The sequence below is a fragment of the Heptranchias perlo genome, chromosome 25 (assembly GCF_035084215.1).
Source record: "Heptranchias perlo isolate sHepPer1 chromosome 25, sHepPer1.hap1, whole genome shotgun sequence".
Classification (NCBI taxonomy): domain Eukaryota; kingdom Metazoa; phylum Chordata; class Chondrichthyes; order Hexanchiformes; family Hexanchidae; genus Heptranchias; species Heptranchias perlo.
In genome coordinates, this window is record NC_090349.1 from 25,560,698 (window position 1) to 25,578,912 (window position 18,215).

Below are 18,215 nucleotides of genomic sequence, written 5' to 3' on the forward strand. Positions count from 1 at the left end.
TTAAGTAAAGCTGTAGAAAGTTTTGGGAGACATTTCGTTTGCATTAGGTTGTGTTTTTTTTTCACATTGAATGGTTTCAGAGTGCTTGAAGTTGCGGCTACATGTTCTAAACTCTTAAGTGACCAATGGTATTTCATTTATTTCTTCACAGAAATCATTCTGGCAATCCCACTCTTGCAGGAGGAACAAAGGGAGTTGCACCTGGAGGAAGACTAAGTAGAAGGAGGCATGATCACAGGCATACTTACCCTTCCATCAGAGTTTATAGACTCAAGACAACATACCTGCACCTCTGAGGAACAGTGCATAAGGAGGTTGTGCTTCTCTAGGGAGGCTGTGACAGAGTTGTGTCACCTCCTACAAGACCTGCAACCAACTACCAGAGCTAGCCCATCACTGCCTGTTGCAGTCAAGGTGACTGCAGCCCTTAACTTCTTTGCCGCATCAGTCATGCATGCATTAAACCTGGTTTGCTGGAGTAGTTTCATCATTTTCCCCAGCGATATTCAGAAACAGCAGGATAGGGTTCTGGGGTTCACACAGATCGCAGGATTCCCCCAATTCCAAGGCCTCACTGACTGCAGACTTCATGAATCGCAAAGGCATCCATTCCATTAATGTGAAACTTACGTGTGATCACCAGCAGCGCATCATGCAGGTTTGTGCCTGCTTTCCTGGCAATAACCACAATGCTTTTATATTGCAGCAATGCTTCATCATTCCCGCTCCTTGCTCCGCATAGCAAGTAAGATGTTTCCGGCTTGAGGACAAGGTCTATTCCCTGCACACTTGGATCATGACTCCTCGAGAACCTACTGCAGAACACCGCCACAATCAGATCAATGGGTCAAACAGAGCCCTTGATGAGCAGAATGTCACATGGCCCGATTTTCCGCATCCTAATTGATGAGCTGTTTATTGGGAGTGCCTTTTGCACCGGCAGCTCACCGATCACATGATAATAAAGGCCGACCATTAAAGTTGCATCGGTCCCTTGCTGACTCCTCCAGACGGCTGCCACATATGCCCCTCCACCCGATTTATGCACAACACAATAGTTGCCCCCATTATGTCTATCCTGTCCACCTGCCCAAAGTTTTACCCCTTATAATCAGTATCTATAAATGTGATTTCTGAATGGTTAGGAACCAATCAATTGTATCATTTTTTTTGGAAAAATACATCTGCAATGAGAGTTGTGTGTCCTAGCCACTATTAAAGTTAAATAGGCTCAACATTATTTAATAGCTACATTTTATTACTATACATAAATTAATAAACTTTCCATGAAATTAATAAATCTCATTTTTAAGTTAATATTCCCATGTCAAATGGCACTTCCTGTTGTAGCCGGTCTACCCGCTGTCTCTCCCCAGCGGGCTCCCAATTTCCCTCCTCAATGCTGGGCTTGTTATAAATGCTGAACATCCATTACTCCCTTCCCACTAACTGCACTTGCTGCCTGAAAAAATACATAAGTCAATTAAAATAACCATTTTGGAATAATTTTATTAAGCCATAAATTTGTATCTAATCATTAAGAAGATATATTGGGTATATCCCAAGAACAGTGTAAATTAATTCCATTGATCAACAAAATTAAACTTTATAAAAGTATCAACACTGTCATTTATTTCATACTCATTTTCAGTACTTATTGAGCAGCATTGCTGAAAATCAGTACCAATCTTGCAGCAGAGGTCATAATGTGTCAGTTTTCCTTTTGGTGAGGAGTAAAATGATTACATTAATGCACAGTAAGTTAGTCTTCACCAAGGTAAACGCTGACCTCTCCAGTCTAGAAAGGATCCGCTATCTTTGTCTGAAAGCCTCGACAGCACCTCGAGAATCCCATTTATACTTTCCTCTTTAATTAGTGGTGCCTGGTGAAAGTGAATAGAAACTGAAGGTTAGTTAGGTATAAATTACGAAGTATAAATTTCCCAATCTATAGTGTATTTTGCTAAAGATGGGCAGCTCTGGCTCAACTCCCAAGCCAATCTGACCCTGGAAAAACTTGGATAAAAATGAACAGAGCGACTCCTCCCATCAGTGGGATCACTGGAACAACCTGGAGACACGACATGGTAACAAATGTGATTTTAAAAAAACTCTGCAGTAATATATAAATAGACTATGGCATAAAGTAGTCCCATGGACTTTCCTTCCCCTTTAAGATACTTACACAAAATAAAATAAGCTTCACCATTACTCAACTACTCATAACATAGCAATATAATCCATAATAGGGAGAAGGGAGAACAGCGAACAAAAAGCTGCACAATCTGAAAAATATACTAAAAGAATGGCCATTTAAAGGTGTACTGATTTCATTAAAGTTAATTCTTGGCAACAGATGTTAGAATAACGGTTAAGGATACAAAGCTGACGATACAAAGCTAGGTGAGAAAGTAAGCGGTGAGGAGGACACAAAGAGTCTGCAAAGGGATATAGACAGGTTAAGTGAGTGGGCAAGAAGGTGGCAGATGGAGTAAAATGTGGGAAAATGTGAGGTTATTCACTTTGGTAGGAAGAATAGAAACACAGAATATTTTTTAAATGGTGAGAAACTAGTAAATGTTGGTGTTCAGAAAGGCTTGGGTGTCCTTGTACAAGAAACACAAAATGTTAGCATGCAGGTACAGCAAGCAATTAGGAAAGCAAATGGCATGTTGGCCTTTATTGCAAGGGGGTTGGAGTACAAGAGTATGGAAGTCTTACTACAACTGTACAGGGCTTTGCTGAGACCTCACCTGGAGTACTGAGTACAGTTTTGGTCCCCTTATCTAAGGAAGGATATTATTGCCTTAGAGGCAGTGCAATGAAGGTCCACTCGATTAATTCCTGGGATGAGAGGGCTGTCCTATGAGGAGAGGTTGAGTAGAATGGGCCCATACTCTCTAGAGTTTAGAAGAATGAGAGGTGATCTCATTGAAACATATAAGATTCTGAGGGGGCTTGACAGGGTAAATGCTGAGAGGTTGTTTCCCCTGGCTAGAGAGTCGAGAACGAGGGGGCATAGTCTCAGGATAAGGGGTCGGCCATTCAAGACTGAGATGAGGAGGAATTTCTTCACTTAGAGGCTTGTGAATCTTTGGAATTCTCTACCCCACAGGACTCTGGATGCTGAGTCGTGAGATATTCAAGTCTGAGATAGACAGACTTTTGGACTCTAGGGGAATCACGGGATTGGGCAGGAAATTGGAGTTGAGGTCGAAGATCAACCATGATCTGATTGAATGGTGGAGCAGGCTTGAGGGGCTGTATGGCCTACTCCTGTTCCTATGTCTTATGTAGGATAGTGAGACAAGTGTGACAAAATGGACTAATTGTACAAATCGATTATCTAAGAGCTGAACAATGCCAATTATAACAACATGTATAATATAATTTTGGATCTACCACTCAGTCAGGATGCAATACCCATATCCAAAGACCGCTAGTTATCACGATTACTATAGTGGTTATAAACTTAGTCCCAATCTCAATATTTATTTTCTTACCTTTTCACCACCCATCTCTGTTTTGACCCAGCCAGGGTGCATTGAAGCACAAAGGATTCCTTGAGGTTTCAGCTCATTAGCTAAGCACTTGGTTAGCATATTCAATGCAGCCTGGTTAAAGACCAATATAATCATGAAATTGTGTCAATAATAATAGCCATCTGGGAAGGATTACAAGATTACAAGGGGCTCAGATGACACAAATTATGAACACGCTGCAGAAATTTAGAACCATTAACTCCTTGTATTTGTGCCGGGAACAATCCAAAATTAATCTCGCTGCCCTGCTGTTTCCCCATAGCCCTTTTCAAATTCTTATTCACTTTTCCATTAAAAAATTCCAAAGGTTTCTGCCTATACTCCCTGACGCAAAACATTCCATACTCTAACATCTCTTTCCAAAGAAATTTCTTCCAACTTCTCTTCTCACTCTAATAGTCACAATTTTAAATTGAAGACCCCTTGCCACTGACTTCCCAACCAGGGGAATACTAATGGTATGAAAGTCTCCTCTGTTAGGGTCTGTAAAATGAGTCTGGGCAGTCTCAATCTCGTACCTAGTATTCATGGGATCTACAGCAAAAAAACTGTCCCTAATTTGGCACTAATTGGCAATTTCACTCAAGATGCTAGTGTGGAAAATTAAAAGGTTATCACACTGATAAAGCCGGGGTACTCTTCTGAGGTTGGGGCTGAGATATGTTGTTGGGAAAAGTAGGAGGAGATTTAATCTGCATCTAGCTGTGTTTTATCTGAGCCGGGAGCAACTGATGCTGACAATGGCTGCCTGAATTACAAACAGTTTCATCTTGATAAGTACAACCAACCCACCGACAACCCCTCCCCCCACCCCCTGCCAAAATAAGTTCTGTTAATGACTTGGAGGTGGCATAAACCATGACAAACACAACTCATAGCATATAAATTCCTTTACACAAGTAATGTCTTTTATACCTGCTTCATCATTTTTACCCTCTGACTGTGCCATCATGTATACTGACCTTGCTAATCCTGTATGTATATGATTTCTCACTTTCATTGCTGCACAACTCTATGGAGCCCATGATAGAGGACATGTTGATGACTGCTGCTTTCTTACAGCTAATACCAAGTTCATCACTTAGCTGAACTGCTTGCTGCAAAGCTGGCAGCAAAGCCTGAAAAACAAAAACATGCAACAATTGCTTCTTTAGTGTTAGAAATTTAGTGCGAACAAACAGTAACACAAGTACCTGAAATGAAAATTGGACTTGGCTTACTTAAAATAATTTCTCTAGAAAATGGCAGAATTTGTAATTGAAATTAATAATATAATGCATCAAAAAGCAATTAGAAAAGTAAGGGACACTGCACCAGTGATGATGAACATGTGTGATATTCCATTTATTCTTTGATAATCCTTCAGGCTGGTTTTAGAAACATTATACAGCATAGCAACATGGTGAGGACTGTTAAATGATAATGACAATTAACAAAGATAAACAAATTATCACTTCATGCCTCACTGCTAAACTCTTCTCATTAGTCTTTCCATTTACCATGTGTCCATAATACTGTCAAGCAGAAGCTTCAATATTTACTGACATCACTGAAAATTCAGATGAGTTGATTTTTCACAACATTCAATATTGTACTTCAACATTTTTGCCTAGCCTTCTCCCCTTCCCAATGTTGACATTCTCTGCTCCTTCACAATGACCTGGTTAATTCAACCAAAAGTCGATTTTGCACCTACCGTACACTGTGGTTGCAACTTAAGAGGGTCACTTATGGGTCACAGGAATCACAACAGCTCGTCAGTACAGATGAAATTGTAAAACCATCAATGTGAAACTTCACCAAGATTTGATTTTTTTTTAAAAAATTGCCACCTCATTGCCCACCATGGTAAAAAAAATATTCTTTTACATTATTAAGAATACCATTCATACACTATCACTTCCACCTATTGCTATCTGATAGATAGTATCTTGAGGATTTGGAGTCTGCCCTGCCCTGCCCTCCTCTCCATTCCCCACCCATTGAAAGAATAAAGTGGGATCAATGACACAAATACATTAAAACCAATCAAAATTGCAAACTTGCAAAGAATACAAGAACACAGTATTACCTTGGTTATCATTATTGGTCCAACAACATTGGTTATGTAACTCTTTATCATTGTTACAGGAGTAATTTCATTCAGGCCTCCACCAAAGTTGATTGCAGCATTATTTATTAACAGATTTAGACCATCGTTTTCCAATACCTTCTGAATTTGATCAGCACACTCTTGAATACTGTCAACGTCATCCATGTCTTAAAATGTTACATAATAAAGGGTTTTAGTTACATGTTTATATTGTCATTTTCCACTTTAAAAGCAACTCACATCACATTACAGAAGACAGGGGCCAGCTACACATTACTGCCAAGACTGGTGTTGCTCTGCAGATTGAATGTTTGGAAAATATATCCAAGACAGTGCATTACATGTAGATTTTGAAGTAAAATTGTCCTACAAGCTTTGCAGTCTTAAACAAGCATTTTTTTCCTCAACCAATTTTCTCCCTTTCCGTTTAAGGCATTGACTCTTGCGTGGATATGACTCCACAGGCAATCGTTACCCTCCTGTACCTCAGCTAAGTAGCCATTATTATCACACAAGCCTCTAAACAAGTGTCCCAGGTGACATCATAACCAAGCTGATCCTGTTCTCATCTGACATCTGCATATATGCGCTTCCAACTGGGATCTCGAAAGTAGTAGGACTGGCCAATTTTCCCCTCAATATCCTAGGGATAATCAAACACATTGCCGCCTGCCTCTTGGGTAGCGGAGATATGCTAATTGGGATAATTTGGGATCAATCCTGGGATCTTGTTGGTCTATATGGTTCAGTAGCTTTACATTTTTAATTAAGTTGTTCGCAAGGCTAGCAAGTCTGAAATGTTTTGAAAAACAAATAACATAAGCAACATTTTAATCCTGCAAGTATTGGTTCAAGCTATGGTGCCTGTGACTAGTACAGATGAAAATAACAAGTTCAAAATCGGATAGCTGTGACTATAGGCAAGGTGGATAGAGAATCAATTTTTCCCCAAGAAGGGATATGTACATTTAACACATTATCTGATCACTCTTGAAAATCATCAAACATTGCTCATCAGGCAGCAGTAACTTGGCTCTTTGAAAAGTCAAACCCACCACCACAGAAGTAAGAATCCATATCTGCCACTGTGAGACTGTCCCGACAATAAAAAAGGCTTTAGAATTTATAAACTTTGGCAACGTTGAGCAAAAAAAAACTTACAGCACACAACACTATTAGATACAAACTCTTCAAATTTATTATTCACCCACATGCTTACAGCAAAAAGGAGTCCTGATCACCCTGTCCTGAATTATTCCTATGATGAGGCTTTTACTGTACTTAATGTTCTCTCCTCCATTTTACAGTGTGGTGGAAGCAGAGGCTCTATGATACTATCTCATGGCACAAAATTGTAAATAGATGGAAAATGTTTTCATTATGCTGTAAACCTTATTTTGAACGCTGGATTTTGTGGGAAAAGCAAAATGAAAGTACATTCAAAAACCCTTTTGAGTGATATGATTTGCTCCATTTTTGGTAGATTTTGGTCACTTCTCAATGATACTAAGTTCTGATTTGTTTTAGGAATAATAAATTTGAGCAAATAAGTCAAGTGTGACACGTGGAAAATGACAGAGAGGAAATGCATGCCAAAGACTACTTTGAATATATTATCAAATCTCCCATGGCTTTGCTCATTGCAAATAAGATGATACACTGTTTTATAAGGAATTACATGTCATGTAATGCACAATGTATTATTCTGCTAGGAATAATGTGTCCCACTAATCCAATAGTCTAAGGGGTGGATTTTAACCATCGGGCGGCGGCCAGCGAAGCGGGCAGGCAAACCATCTGATCCCTCGTGCAAAAGGCCCAGTCTATTTCGAGGGCTGGCCTCATTAACATGCAGGCGGCAAGCTGATGCCCCTAAAGCAGGCATCCTGGCGCAGCTCGCCCCCACAAGAATAATTTTAACACTCACCTTTTCGACCCTCTTCAGCTGTATCGACAAGTTTTGCTGAGTGGTGTATTCATGGTGAATGCTCCATCCTGTAACATGTTGAAATGGCATTGGGGTCCTATGTTCCTTATAGGACCCTGATTTGCATGAATTGACGAGGCTCCCACCTGATTCAAGCCAGCGCCTCGAGCCGCCCGTGAAAACATCAACGGTTATATGGTGGCAGATGGGAAGAGTGGCGGTAAATCCACTGCTACGATTTTAACTCCTCTACTGCCCGGTTTCCGCCAGGCGGAGGGAGTTAAATTCTGCCTTTAAGTGTTGTTAAATAAACATAAGCTCAGATCACTCACAGTTCAATTCGGTAAAGGAACTTTGCAATTTGGTTCCTGGCATTAAGTTACTAGTATTATTTTTTTAAATGTTTTGCATCTGGAACAAAAAGTAACATCTAGAGGGCAAGTTACATTTATCCCACAGGTCAAGTAATTCATGGTATATGACTTTGCCTGGGAGAATAATTCAGTACATGAAAGAATTTCTAGCCAATAATTATTGCGAGTTTCCCATCTGATTAGACTGGTGGCACATGAAATGTTGTTGCAAAAAATTACAATGAAACCAAAGGAAGAATGCGTTGGCTTATGAAACAGCATCTGAAGTAGATCTAATTGCAGGTTAATATATTCACTTCTTGTGATGTGATATGTTCACTGAATTAAAATTTTAAAAGAAATAAATTGAAAAATAAAAACATGGCTAACTAAAGAAGTTAAGGAAAGTATTAGATTGAAAGAGGCATATAATGCTGCCAAGAAGAGTAATAAGCCTGGGGATTGGGAGAGTTTTAGAAACCAACAAAGGACGACCAAAAAATTGATAAAAAGGGAGAAAATAGAATATGAGAGTAAATTAGCAAGAAAAATAAAAATGACTGTAAGAGCTTCTACAAGTATAAAAGGAAGAGAGTATCAAAAGTAAACATTGGTCCCTTAGAGGCTGAGGCAGGAGAAATTATAATGGGGAATCAGGAAATGGCAGATGCGTTAAACAAGTATTTTGTATGTCTTCACAGTAGAAGACACAAAAAAACCCAAAAATAGTAGGAAACCAAGGGGTAAATGAGAGTGAGGAACTTAAAACAATTAATATCACTAGTGAAAAAGTACAGGACAAACTAATGGGACTAAAAGCCGACAAATCCCCTGGACCTGATGGCCTACATCCTAGGGTTTTAAAAGAGATGGTTGCAGAGATAGTGGATGCATTGGTTATGATTTTCCAAAATTCTCTCAATTCTGGAACAGTCCCAGTTGCCTGGAAGGTAGCAAATGTAACCCTACTATTCAAGAAGGGAGGAAGAGAGAAAACAGGGCACTACAGGCCAGTTAGCCTGACATCGGTCGTCCGGAAAATGCTGGAATCCATTATTAAGGAAGTGGTAACAGGGCAATTAGAAAATCATACTATGATTAGGCAGAGTCAACATGGTTTTATGAAAGGGAAATCGTGTTTGACAAATTTATTAGAGTTTTTTGAGGATGTAACCAGCAGGGTAGATAAAGGGGAACCAGTGGATGTAGTATATTTGGATTTTCAAAAGGCATTCGATAAGGTGCCACATAAAAGATTGTTACACAAGGTAAGGAATAATGGGGTTGGGGTAATATATTAGCATGGATAGAGAATTGGCTAAAGGACAGAAAACAGAGAGTAAGGATAAATTCTCAGGTTGGCAGGCAGTAACTAGTGGGGTGCCGAAAGGATCGGTGCTTGGGCCTCAGCTATTTACAATCTATATTAATGACTTAGATGAAGGGACCGAGTGTAATGTATCCAAGTTTGCAGACAATACAAAGCTAGGTGGCAAAGCAAGCTGTGAGGAGGACACAAAGGGTTCAATTTTGCAGGGAAGTAGTGGGTGTGTTGGTGGCGGGGGAGCTCCAAAAATCAGGGAAATCCTGATCGGGTTCGGAACCCGGCTCCAACCCGCAGACTTCTGGGTTCCCCACTGACGCATCTGGGTGCATATGCGCCTCCCGAATGCGGAAGTCCCACCGGCAATTAATGCTGGCGGGATGATACTTTACACAGTTATTTAGATAGGTTAAGTACTTGAAGTACTTAATTTTCTCCACATTGAGGCAGGGATCCGATTTTGAAACATCCTCAGCGTGTTTCCCGTGCTGTGGGAAACACTCCATGTTCTAACAGACGTGTTCCAGCCAGCAGCCAGTTGCACATTCAAATGCTTGTTTGACAGATGGGGAGAAAAGGTGAGTTCTTCCAGCAGGGCACTCAGTTCTTTCAGACAAACTTTTGGCTGCGAGATCTTTGTGTTTTCACTGAAAATTCCTACTTTGCACTCACAATTCTTCTGTTCTCACATATTTAACTACTTTTCGGACCCCCTCAAACTCACACCATGAGGATGGGGGGGTTGCCATGGCTGCATTCACCACTACATCCGAGGACGAGCAACATCACCAGCCTCGCCAGGCACGGCGTCCACCTCCGCCACTTGGAGCTCCACAGGTACCTGCACAAGAGCACAGAGGCAACAACAGAGAGACTGACGTCGCAGGAGGCACTACCCTCGCCACAGGGTCTACAGGCTGAGGCTCAGCTTCCTGGACCTCTCTGAGGAGCAGTGCATACAGAGGCTCAGGTAGTCGCAGATATCTGCAGCCTCCTTCATGCCGAGCTGCTCCCGGCTGGGCCGAGCAGCATCTCCTTACCTGTCGCTGTCAAAGTCACAACTGCCCTCAACTTCTTCGCCTCCGGATCATTCCAGGGTGCCACCAGGGACATCGCCGGGGTCTCTCAGTCATTTGCACACAAGTGGATAAGGCAGGTCACCGACGGTTTGTTTCGCAGGGCCTCGCAATACATCAACTTCCCCACGGATGACCTCAGCCAGATGGAGAGGGCAGTGGGATTCCACTCTGTGGCTGGCTTCCCACGGGTGCAGGGTGCAATCGATTGCACCCATATAAAGCAATCCGAGCACCTCCACACGAGCCAGGACTGTTCATCAACAGGAAGGGCTATCACTCCATGAACACTCAGCTCATTTGCGATCACCGCAAAAGATTCCGTCACGTGCGTGCCAGCTTCCCTGGCAGCTGCCACGATTCCTTCATCCTGAGGGAATCCAACATCTCACCCCTCTTCCACGCCCCGAACACCCTTAAGGGCTGGCTCCTCGGGAACAAGGAATACCCCCTGCATACGTGGCTCATGACACCTCTGAGGAACCCCATCACCGAACAACAGCTATAACGACAGCCACATCGCCACCCGGTCTACAATGGAGCATGCTATAGGGCTGTTCAAGATGCGCTTTAGGTGCCTTGATCGTTCTGGGGGAGCGCTTCAATACGCACCAGACAGAGTGGAATGCATTATAGTAGTGTGTTGTGCCCTGCACAACATGGCACAATAGAGAGGGGTGCCGCTTGAGGAGGCCTCATCCACATCTGCCATCCATTGAGGGGGCGGAGAAGGAGAAGGCGGAGGAGGAGCAGGAGGAACCCATGGGCAGAGCAGCGGCTCACCTGGCTGCTCGTGAGGCCTGGGAGTCATTGATATGTGAATGGTTCTCCTAACATCAGACAGTGTGAAGAGTCCAGTCATCAGACCACCTGGAAAGACCAGCGTCAACACCTCCCTGCACAAAACAGTCCTGCAATTACACGTGCACCCACTGTAAAAGGACCCAATGGGTGGCATCAAGTGTCGCCGTTCATGTTGAAACTCAAGAAAGGGCCCCATCACAAAAGCCAGTCAAGAATGGCCAAGACGTGGCAGTAGTGGTGACAATCATATTTAATGTGATTTTAACAAAAAGCAAATATAAATGAAAAACATGAGCATCTGTCAAACACCCTTGTGCATCCCCTTCGTGCTTACATAAGAACATAAGAAATTGGAGCAGGAGTAGGCCAATCGGCCCCTCGAGCCTGCTCCGCCATTCAATAAGATCATGGCTGATCTGATCCCAACCACAAATCTAAAGAACACAAGAAGTCGGAGCAGGACCCGGCCACATAGCCCCTGGGCCCTCTCCGCCACCCACAGGGCATTGACCGATCCGAACTCAGCTTCATGTCCAATTTCCTGCCCGCTCCCCATAACCCCTAATTCCCTTTACTTCTAGGAAACTGTCTATTTCTGTTTTAAATTTATCTAATGATGTAGCTTCCACAGCTTCCTGGGGCAAAACCTTCGCCTTTCTCTCGCGGCTACTTCTACGTGGTGCATTCCCTGTGGCTGCAGCAGATGTAGTGGCAGGTTGCTCATGTTCATCCCCGACTGCTTAGATGCTTTGGGCCTACGTCCGCTGGGTTTTGGAGCCCGTGAGGTCCCCACTAAAGACTGCTCCACCTGCACCTTTGCAGGGGCAGACTCAGTCACCTGGAGAGGAGGCAGCATTGCGGGTACTGGTTTAGAGGGGGGCAACGGGTGAGACGTGGGAGCGCTTTGAGTGGCGTCCCCACTTCCATGTCCCCTTTCGCCATCATCCCTCCCCTGGGCCAGGCCCAGGCAGGCAGAATGGTGTTCACCCTGAGTCCGAACGGCCGTTGTCAGGGCCTGAATGGACTCATTTGTGAGCCATGCTTGAAGCTAAATGGAGGCTAGCCTTCTCTCCATCGCAGACATTCCCGCACTTACCTGTGACACTATCTCAGACAGTTGCTCACATCCCTGCAACAATATCTCAGATAGTTGCTCACGTCCCTGTGTCAGTATCTCAGAGATTCCCTCCCATACCTGTGCCGCCATTCCACTCATGCAGGAGTTGGACTCCTCCATCCTCTGCGCTATTGTGGAGAGCGCGCTTGGCACCTGTCCCAGTACCTCGCAAACGTGCTGCCGTCCCTCGATCATTCTCATTTTAAAGGATGGCTCCCAGGGTTCCGCATCTGCGTCCAGCTGAGCAGAGCCTGAAGAGGAGTGCTCCCACCGATGTGGACTCTCCGCAGCTGTCCCTGCCGCCAGTGTCTGCTTGTGCTCAAGTGTGGTAACTCACCAGGTGCCAACCCGACTAACTGAGGACTAGGACCACCGAGGTGTGAGTATCTGCACTGGTGGATAGCTCGCTCAGATGTGACGGTGCACCCTCAGAGACCGGCAGGACCTTAAGCATCATCACAGATGTGTCATGTTGCGATGAGCATACTGAGGTGCTGAAGGTGGCAAAGCATGTTAACATCAATTCATATTGTGTGTGATGAATGTTAAAGTTGTGTCACCAGACGTTTGTGGGGTGCCAATCTCAGCGTCCCCGACGGACAGGCACTCCAGGGTTCAGCTGAGATCCAGCACCTCCTGCACCGCCGATGTAAGGACGACGATTTGTTGTGGCCCCCCTCCGGTCCTCGACATCTCCCGTGCATTTTGCACTCTCTTCTCCTAGAAGGGGAGAAAGAATAGGCATGTGAGTGAGTGATGGTGAAGTGGCCAACCAATGAATGCATTGGTTTGGGTGAGGCTGACCGTGAAAGAGATGCATCAGAGGGTGATTATGAGACAGAGCTATGACATTGGATGAGGATTGGGCTGAGTGGTAGTGGTGGGATAACTAATAGGGACGTGAGGAAGTGCAGATAAGTTGAGGATAAGTCTTAAGTGGGTGTGAGGAGTGATGTCGAGTAAAACAGATCCCTCCTCCTCCTCCTCCTCCTCACCCCATCCAGTAGCACCTGGAGTGAGGCATCATTGAATCTTGAAGCAGCCTTGCCCCTGTGCTGCTCATTGTGGTATGTGGGCGTTTGCTCCAGGAAAGCCATTGGAGCAATGGCCCTTTAAATAGAGCTCCTCCAGCTGACCGCCTGTGATACAGGTGCGCAGTCCGCCCGCTGCACAGCATTCGGACGGCAAACCCGGAAGCCACGTTAAGTGGCACCAAATGAATTGCGATTGCATGGGAAATGGACATTTTTTATTGGTCGGGTTACCCACGCGCCCATTCACCCCACCACCCCCCCGCTGCCATCCCACCTCCACTCTAATATCGGGGCCAAAGAGTCTGCAAAGGGATATGGACAGATTAAGTGAGTGGGCAAGAAGGTGGCAGATGGAGTATAATGTGGGGAAATGTGAAGTTATTCACTTTGGTAGGAAGAATAGAAAAACAGAATATTGTTTAAATGGTGAGAAATTAATAAATGTTGTTCAGAGAGACTTGGGTGTCCTTGTACAGAAACACAAAAAGTTAGTATGCAGGTACAGCAGGTACAGCAGGCAATTAGGAAAGCAATTCGCATGTTCGCCTTTATTGCAAGGGGGTTGGAGTACAAGAGTAAGGAAGCCTTACGACAGTTAGACAGGGCTTTAGTGAGACCTCACCTGGAGTACTACGTACAGTTTTGGTCTCCTTATCTAAGGAAGGATATACTTGCCTTGCAGGCGGTGCAACGAAGATTCACTAGATTAATTCCTGGGATGAGAGGGTTGTCCTATGAAGAGAGGTTGAGTAGAATGGGCCTATACTCTCTGGAGTTTAGAAGAATGAGAGGTGACCTCATTAAAACATATAAGATTATGAGGGGGTTAGACAGGGTGGATGCTGAGAGATTGTTTCCCCTGGCTAGAGAGTTTAGAACTAGGGGGCATAGTCGCAGGATAAGGCCATTCGAGACTGAGATGAGGAGGAACTTCTTCACACAGAGGGTTGTGAATCTTTGGAATTCTCTACCCCAGAGGGCTGTGGATGTTGAGTCATTGAATATATTCAAGGCTGAGATAGATAGATTTTTTGGACTCTAGGGGTTTCAAGGGATATGGGAATCGGGCAGGAAAGTGGAGTTGAGGTCGAAGATCAGCCATGATCTGATTGAATGGCGGAGCTGGCTCGAAGGGCCGTATGGCCTAATCCTGCTCCTATTTCTTATGTTCTTATGTTCTTGATGCTTTGAAGTAATTATTGGTGAAAACAAGATTCAATATTTATTCAACAGAATTCACAATGACAGAAGGTAGCTTTGCCTATCTTCTCAATGGTAATATGCAATCTCTCAACTATGTTCTTTTAATGGGTTCTCTGCATTCATCCTAATATTAAAGGGGCTATGTTAAATTAGATTGCCTACATCTGAAAACCAAACTTTATAAATTCAGCTAATCAGTACCATTAATATAAGTTTCTGTATTTATTGAATGTACAAAGAGTTGACTTTCATTAAATACTTACTCAAATTAATTAGCTGAATTTATAAAGTTGTTTTCCGACATAGGCCGTCTACTTTAGTATGGAGCCCCTCTAAAATGAAATGAATGCAGAGAGTGTGTGAAAATCTACAATGCAATCTTAACTAAAATTACTACGGTGTTAATTTTCACTTACCCAACTTAAATATTTTTACATTTGAGAAACTTTTTGCAATGTTCTTAAGATCCTATGGAGCATAGAGACATAGCTATTAGTACAGAACCTCTTGTGTTACATAATCATCCAATAACTTTTTGATAAATATAAAATAGTGCAAGTACACCAGTCGGCACATATCAATTCTTTCACAGGGAAAACATGACATAAGACAGAGTCAGGATAGACTTTCACAAGTGAAAGAATGTCTGCAGCACAAAGTTTTATACACGCTGAGGTTTTGCATTTTAAGATCTTTTGCACCATATCACATATTGTGGACTGATGTTTTTATTTTCACTGATGTTAATAATCACGTTCTCAGTCAATAACATTTTAAAAAACAAAGACTATATTATACATGCACTTCTGTTATTTTCAATTGGCCAGGTGTTTTTTCCACACATATTTACAATAAGAACAGCTGATCTCAGTTGGACCTTAAAGATCCTTCAACAAATGGTATTTTCCTTGTTTGTGTGTGTATATTCTTGGTTAGCTCTGCATTCTATACTATTCCTATCTAGCTTGTTCTCTTGTTACAGTTAAATATCTCACTGTGCCAATAATATTGCAAAACTGATTTTACTAATTAATTGTTTTAATGAATGCTCAAGTGCATTGTTTGCTTTCCTTTCGGTTTTTATTAGTTTCAGGAATCACATGTCAAAATGTTCAGACACCAGTAGATGCATTATAAAAGAACAACCAAATAGCATTTGTTGGGCAATGAGCATGAATGAGGAGTTTACCTTACATTACAGAATGTTAACCAGAATGACTCCTGCTGGAAAATGCATATACCTGGAGAGAACAGGACTAAGTTCCGCTGACACTTACTATCTAGGCTCACATGAGGAATAGCCTGACCGATGTTCAGAGTCTGCCAGTGCCTGAGGATCTGTACCCCAGCAACAGTCAATGCCTCCTCCAAAGTGTAATAATGCATGCAGCAAGTGCTTTACTGCTCAGGATCTTCTTTATTTGATTTTAAAAAAACACACTGCCAAAGTCCATCAGTACAACCGGCTCAAAAGTAGTTTGGGTCCTTAAGTATACACTTTTACTTCAGTATCAGTGCATAATGTTCACTATATGCCTAATCAGTAAATAATTATGTTCCAGCAAAAGAGGGAGGGGGGGGGGGGGGGGTAGAGAAGTAGGAAATTGTGAGATTATTCTTTGAAGTGTAGCAGGCAAAATTTAAAGAGATTTAACCACGCATAAGTAAGTGGACACATAGGCAGAAAAAAAAATATTCCAGGCTTTTGAAAGGCTGCAAATATTTAAAATGTATTTTACAGCCTTTTTAACTGCTGTACAGTGTAAAAGTCCTTTAAGCCCTGGTATCGTTCGGCACTGTTCCCCTTCCAAGGCTAATATTTCTTTCCTGAGGATCGACGCCTAAAACTAAACACAGTACTTCAGATAGGATCTGACGAAGGCTCTGTACAACTGAAACATCACTTCCTCACTTTTCAATTCCAACCCCCTTGAGATAAAGGCCAACATTCCATTAACCTTTAAAGTAGATGCAAAGAGGGTTGTCTTGTTTCGCACTCCAGTGCAGCCTTCCCAGAGGATGGCAGTGCAATATGCCAGGCAGGGGGTTGTAACTAGAGTCAATATTGTGTACACTTCTTGTACAATCTGACAACAAATGCAGAAGATGCACATCTTAAGGAAGCTCCCAAGGTAAGACTACCGAACAGTCATAGCTCATTTTTGGTGAAATCACTAAAAGGCCTGCTCAAAGATTGACTTGGTAGTCAGGTGGCACAGATCAGACCACATGGACTCCAGACAGATTTTCTGATCCCCCTGCACCTGTTACGTTCCTGTGGCACCAGACACAGTGACTGGAAAATATACCTTAAAATGTATTGGGACATGAATTATAATCCTAATATCGCATGATTTCCAGTCTTTTTCAGTAAGCAAAATCAACTTTTTGTAGTCACAATAAATTCTCAACTACAATCGAGTAACTAGAAAGGGGTTGAGAATTTTATTCATTCAGTATATTTAATTACACATTTGAAATCCAAATTATAAAATGCTTCCAATAACAAAAGCACGCACCATTTGATTCACTGCAATAATAAAACCAGGTTTGCTGTGCACTATTCCCATTTGCAAGGGTGGATTAAGTGCCAGATGTTCATAGCTGGGCCCTGTGGAGGATCATCTACTCACTTTTGCTCGTGGGCCCTCGGGGTCTCTGCAGCCGGCTAACAGGTAACGGGGCGGCCGCTCAGCCCGCCCCAGCTGGCGGATCAGCTCCAGGCCCAGACCGCGATTCGCTCCCGTCACCAGCACCGACCTCAACGACAGTGTCTGCATCCCGGCAGCGGTCGAACAGCGACACCGCGTCTCGAACTCGACACTCTCCGGTCTCCGGTGTAAAGTGTCTTGTCAAGACCGACCCTTAGCGCCTCAGTACAGGCACCGAATTGCTGTCAGGCCCGCGGTGGTGACCTTTAACTTTGACCCCCCCTCCCCAATGCCAACCCCTTGCTCCTTCCCTCTGTACGTCTTTGTGCACCACAGGCCAAACCAGAAAAAAATGATTAACAGCCCCCCAGAAAACTGACACAGAAAGTTGTTCTAATCTGGAATGCACTGCCTGAAAGGGTGGTGGAAGCAGATTCAATAGTAACTTTCAAAATTGGATAAATACTTGAAAAGGAAAACAAATTGCAGGGCAAGGTAATACTGTCATGAAAAACAGTGTATTCTCTAATCTACCATGAGCAGCAGCATTGGGGAATGCACTACTTCATTAAAATTGATTTATTTCCATTGAAACAGACTACAGTATAACATGGCAACCATATGTGTGATTGTAATGTTTTGGGCAAAAGGGACAACCTCCCTTTAATTGACGACATCATGATTCCTGAGCCATCCCTTTGTGACTCTTCCTGCTCCCATATAGTACAAAAGAACCAGTTCATTTTAACCCAAAGGTACCATGCAAAATTAATTGCACTCCTTGAATAACCTGGTTGCACAGCACAGTGGAGAATGCTCCTTAAAAGAATGAAGAGCCAACCAGGTAGATCATTTATTTCTTCTATAGACTGCAACCTCCAAACAGTGCTGAAGACTCGCCAAATAGTAACTGGAATTAGCTCCTATTAGGGGATTGAACAGTCCAAACCCCAGGACAAAATGATCAAATACAGTGTTCTTCATGCTTGTTAAGTCTAAGCAATAATGCTTAGTAGAAGTAAGTGAATTACTCCATATAGCACCTTACAGATATTGTTGACGAACCCTTATTTCAATAATATCCATGAGTGG

The 18,215-nt window shown here is 43.0% G+C and overlaps 1 protein-coding gene across 1 annotated transcript; it reads right to left on the minus strand.

Annotated features, from left to right (window-relative positions):
• Window positions 1-1,489: 1,489 nt before the first annotated feature.
• LOC137342122 (C-signal-like) lies at window positions 1,490-17,415 on the minus strand. The gene is made up of 6 exons (XM_068005799.1): window positions 17,106-17,415; window positions 14,889-14,940; window positions 5,614-5,801; window positions 4,505-4,660; window positions 3,504-3,614; window positions 1,490-1,883 (listed from the first exon to the last, which is right to left on the minus strand). Exons 1-6 carry the CDS (start codon window positions 17,250-17,252, stop codon window positions 1,770-1,772), a joined length of 768 nt encoding a protein of 255 aa, XP_067861900.1. The 5' UTR covers window positions 17,253-17,415; the 3' UTR covers window positions 1,490-1,769.
• Between the last annotated feature and the right edge of the window lie 800 nt (window positions 17,416-18,215).

Coding starts and splice junctions, on each gene's coding strand:
- LOC137342122 (XM_068005799.1), bottom strand. CDS start 17,252: ATGCAGACACTGTCGTTGAGGTCGGTGCTGGTGACGGGAGCGAATCGC. Junction 14,941..17,105: donor CCGAGGGCCCACGAGCAAAA/GTGAGTAGATGA, acceptor TATGCTCCATAG/GATCTTAAGAACATTGCAAA. Junction 3,615..4,504: donor ATACATACAGGATTAGCAAG/GTCAGTATACAT, acceptor GTCTTTAACCAG/GCTGCATTGAATATGCTAAC.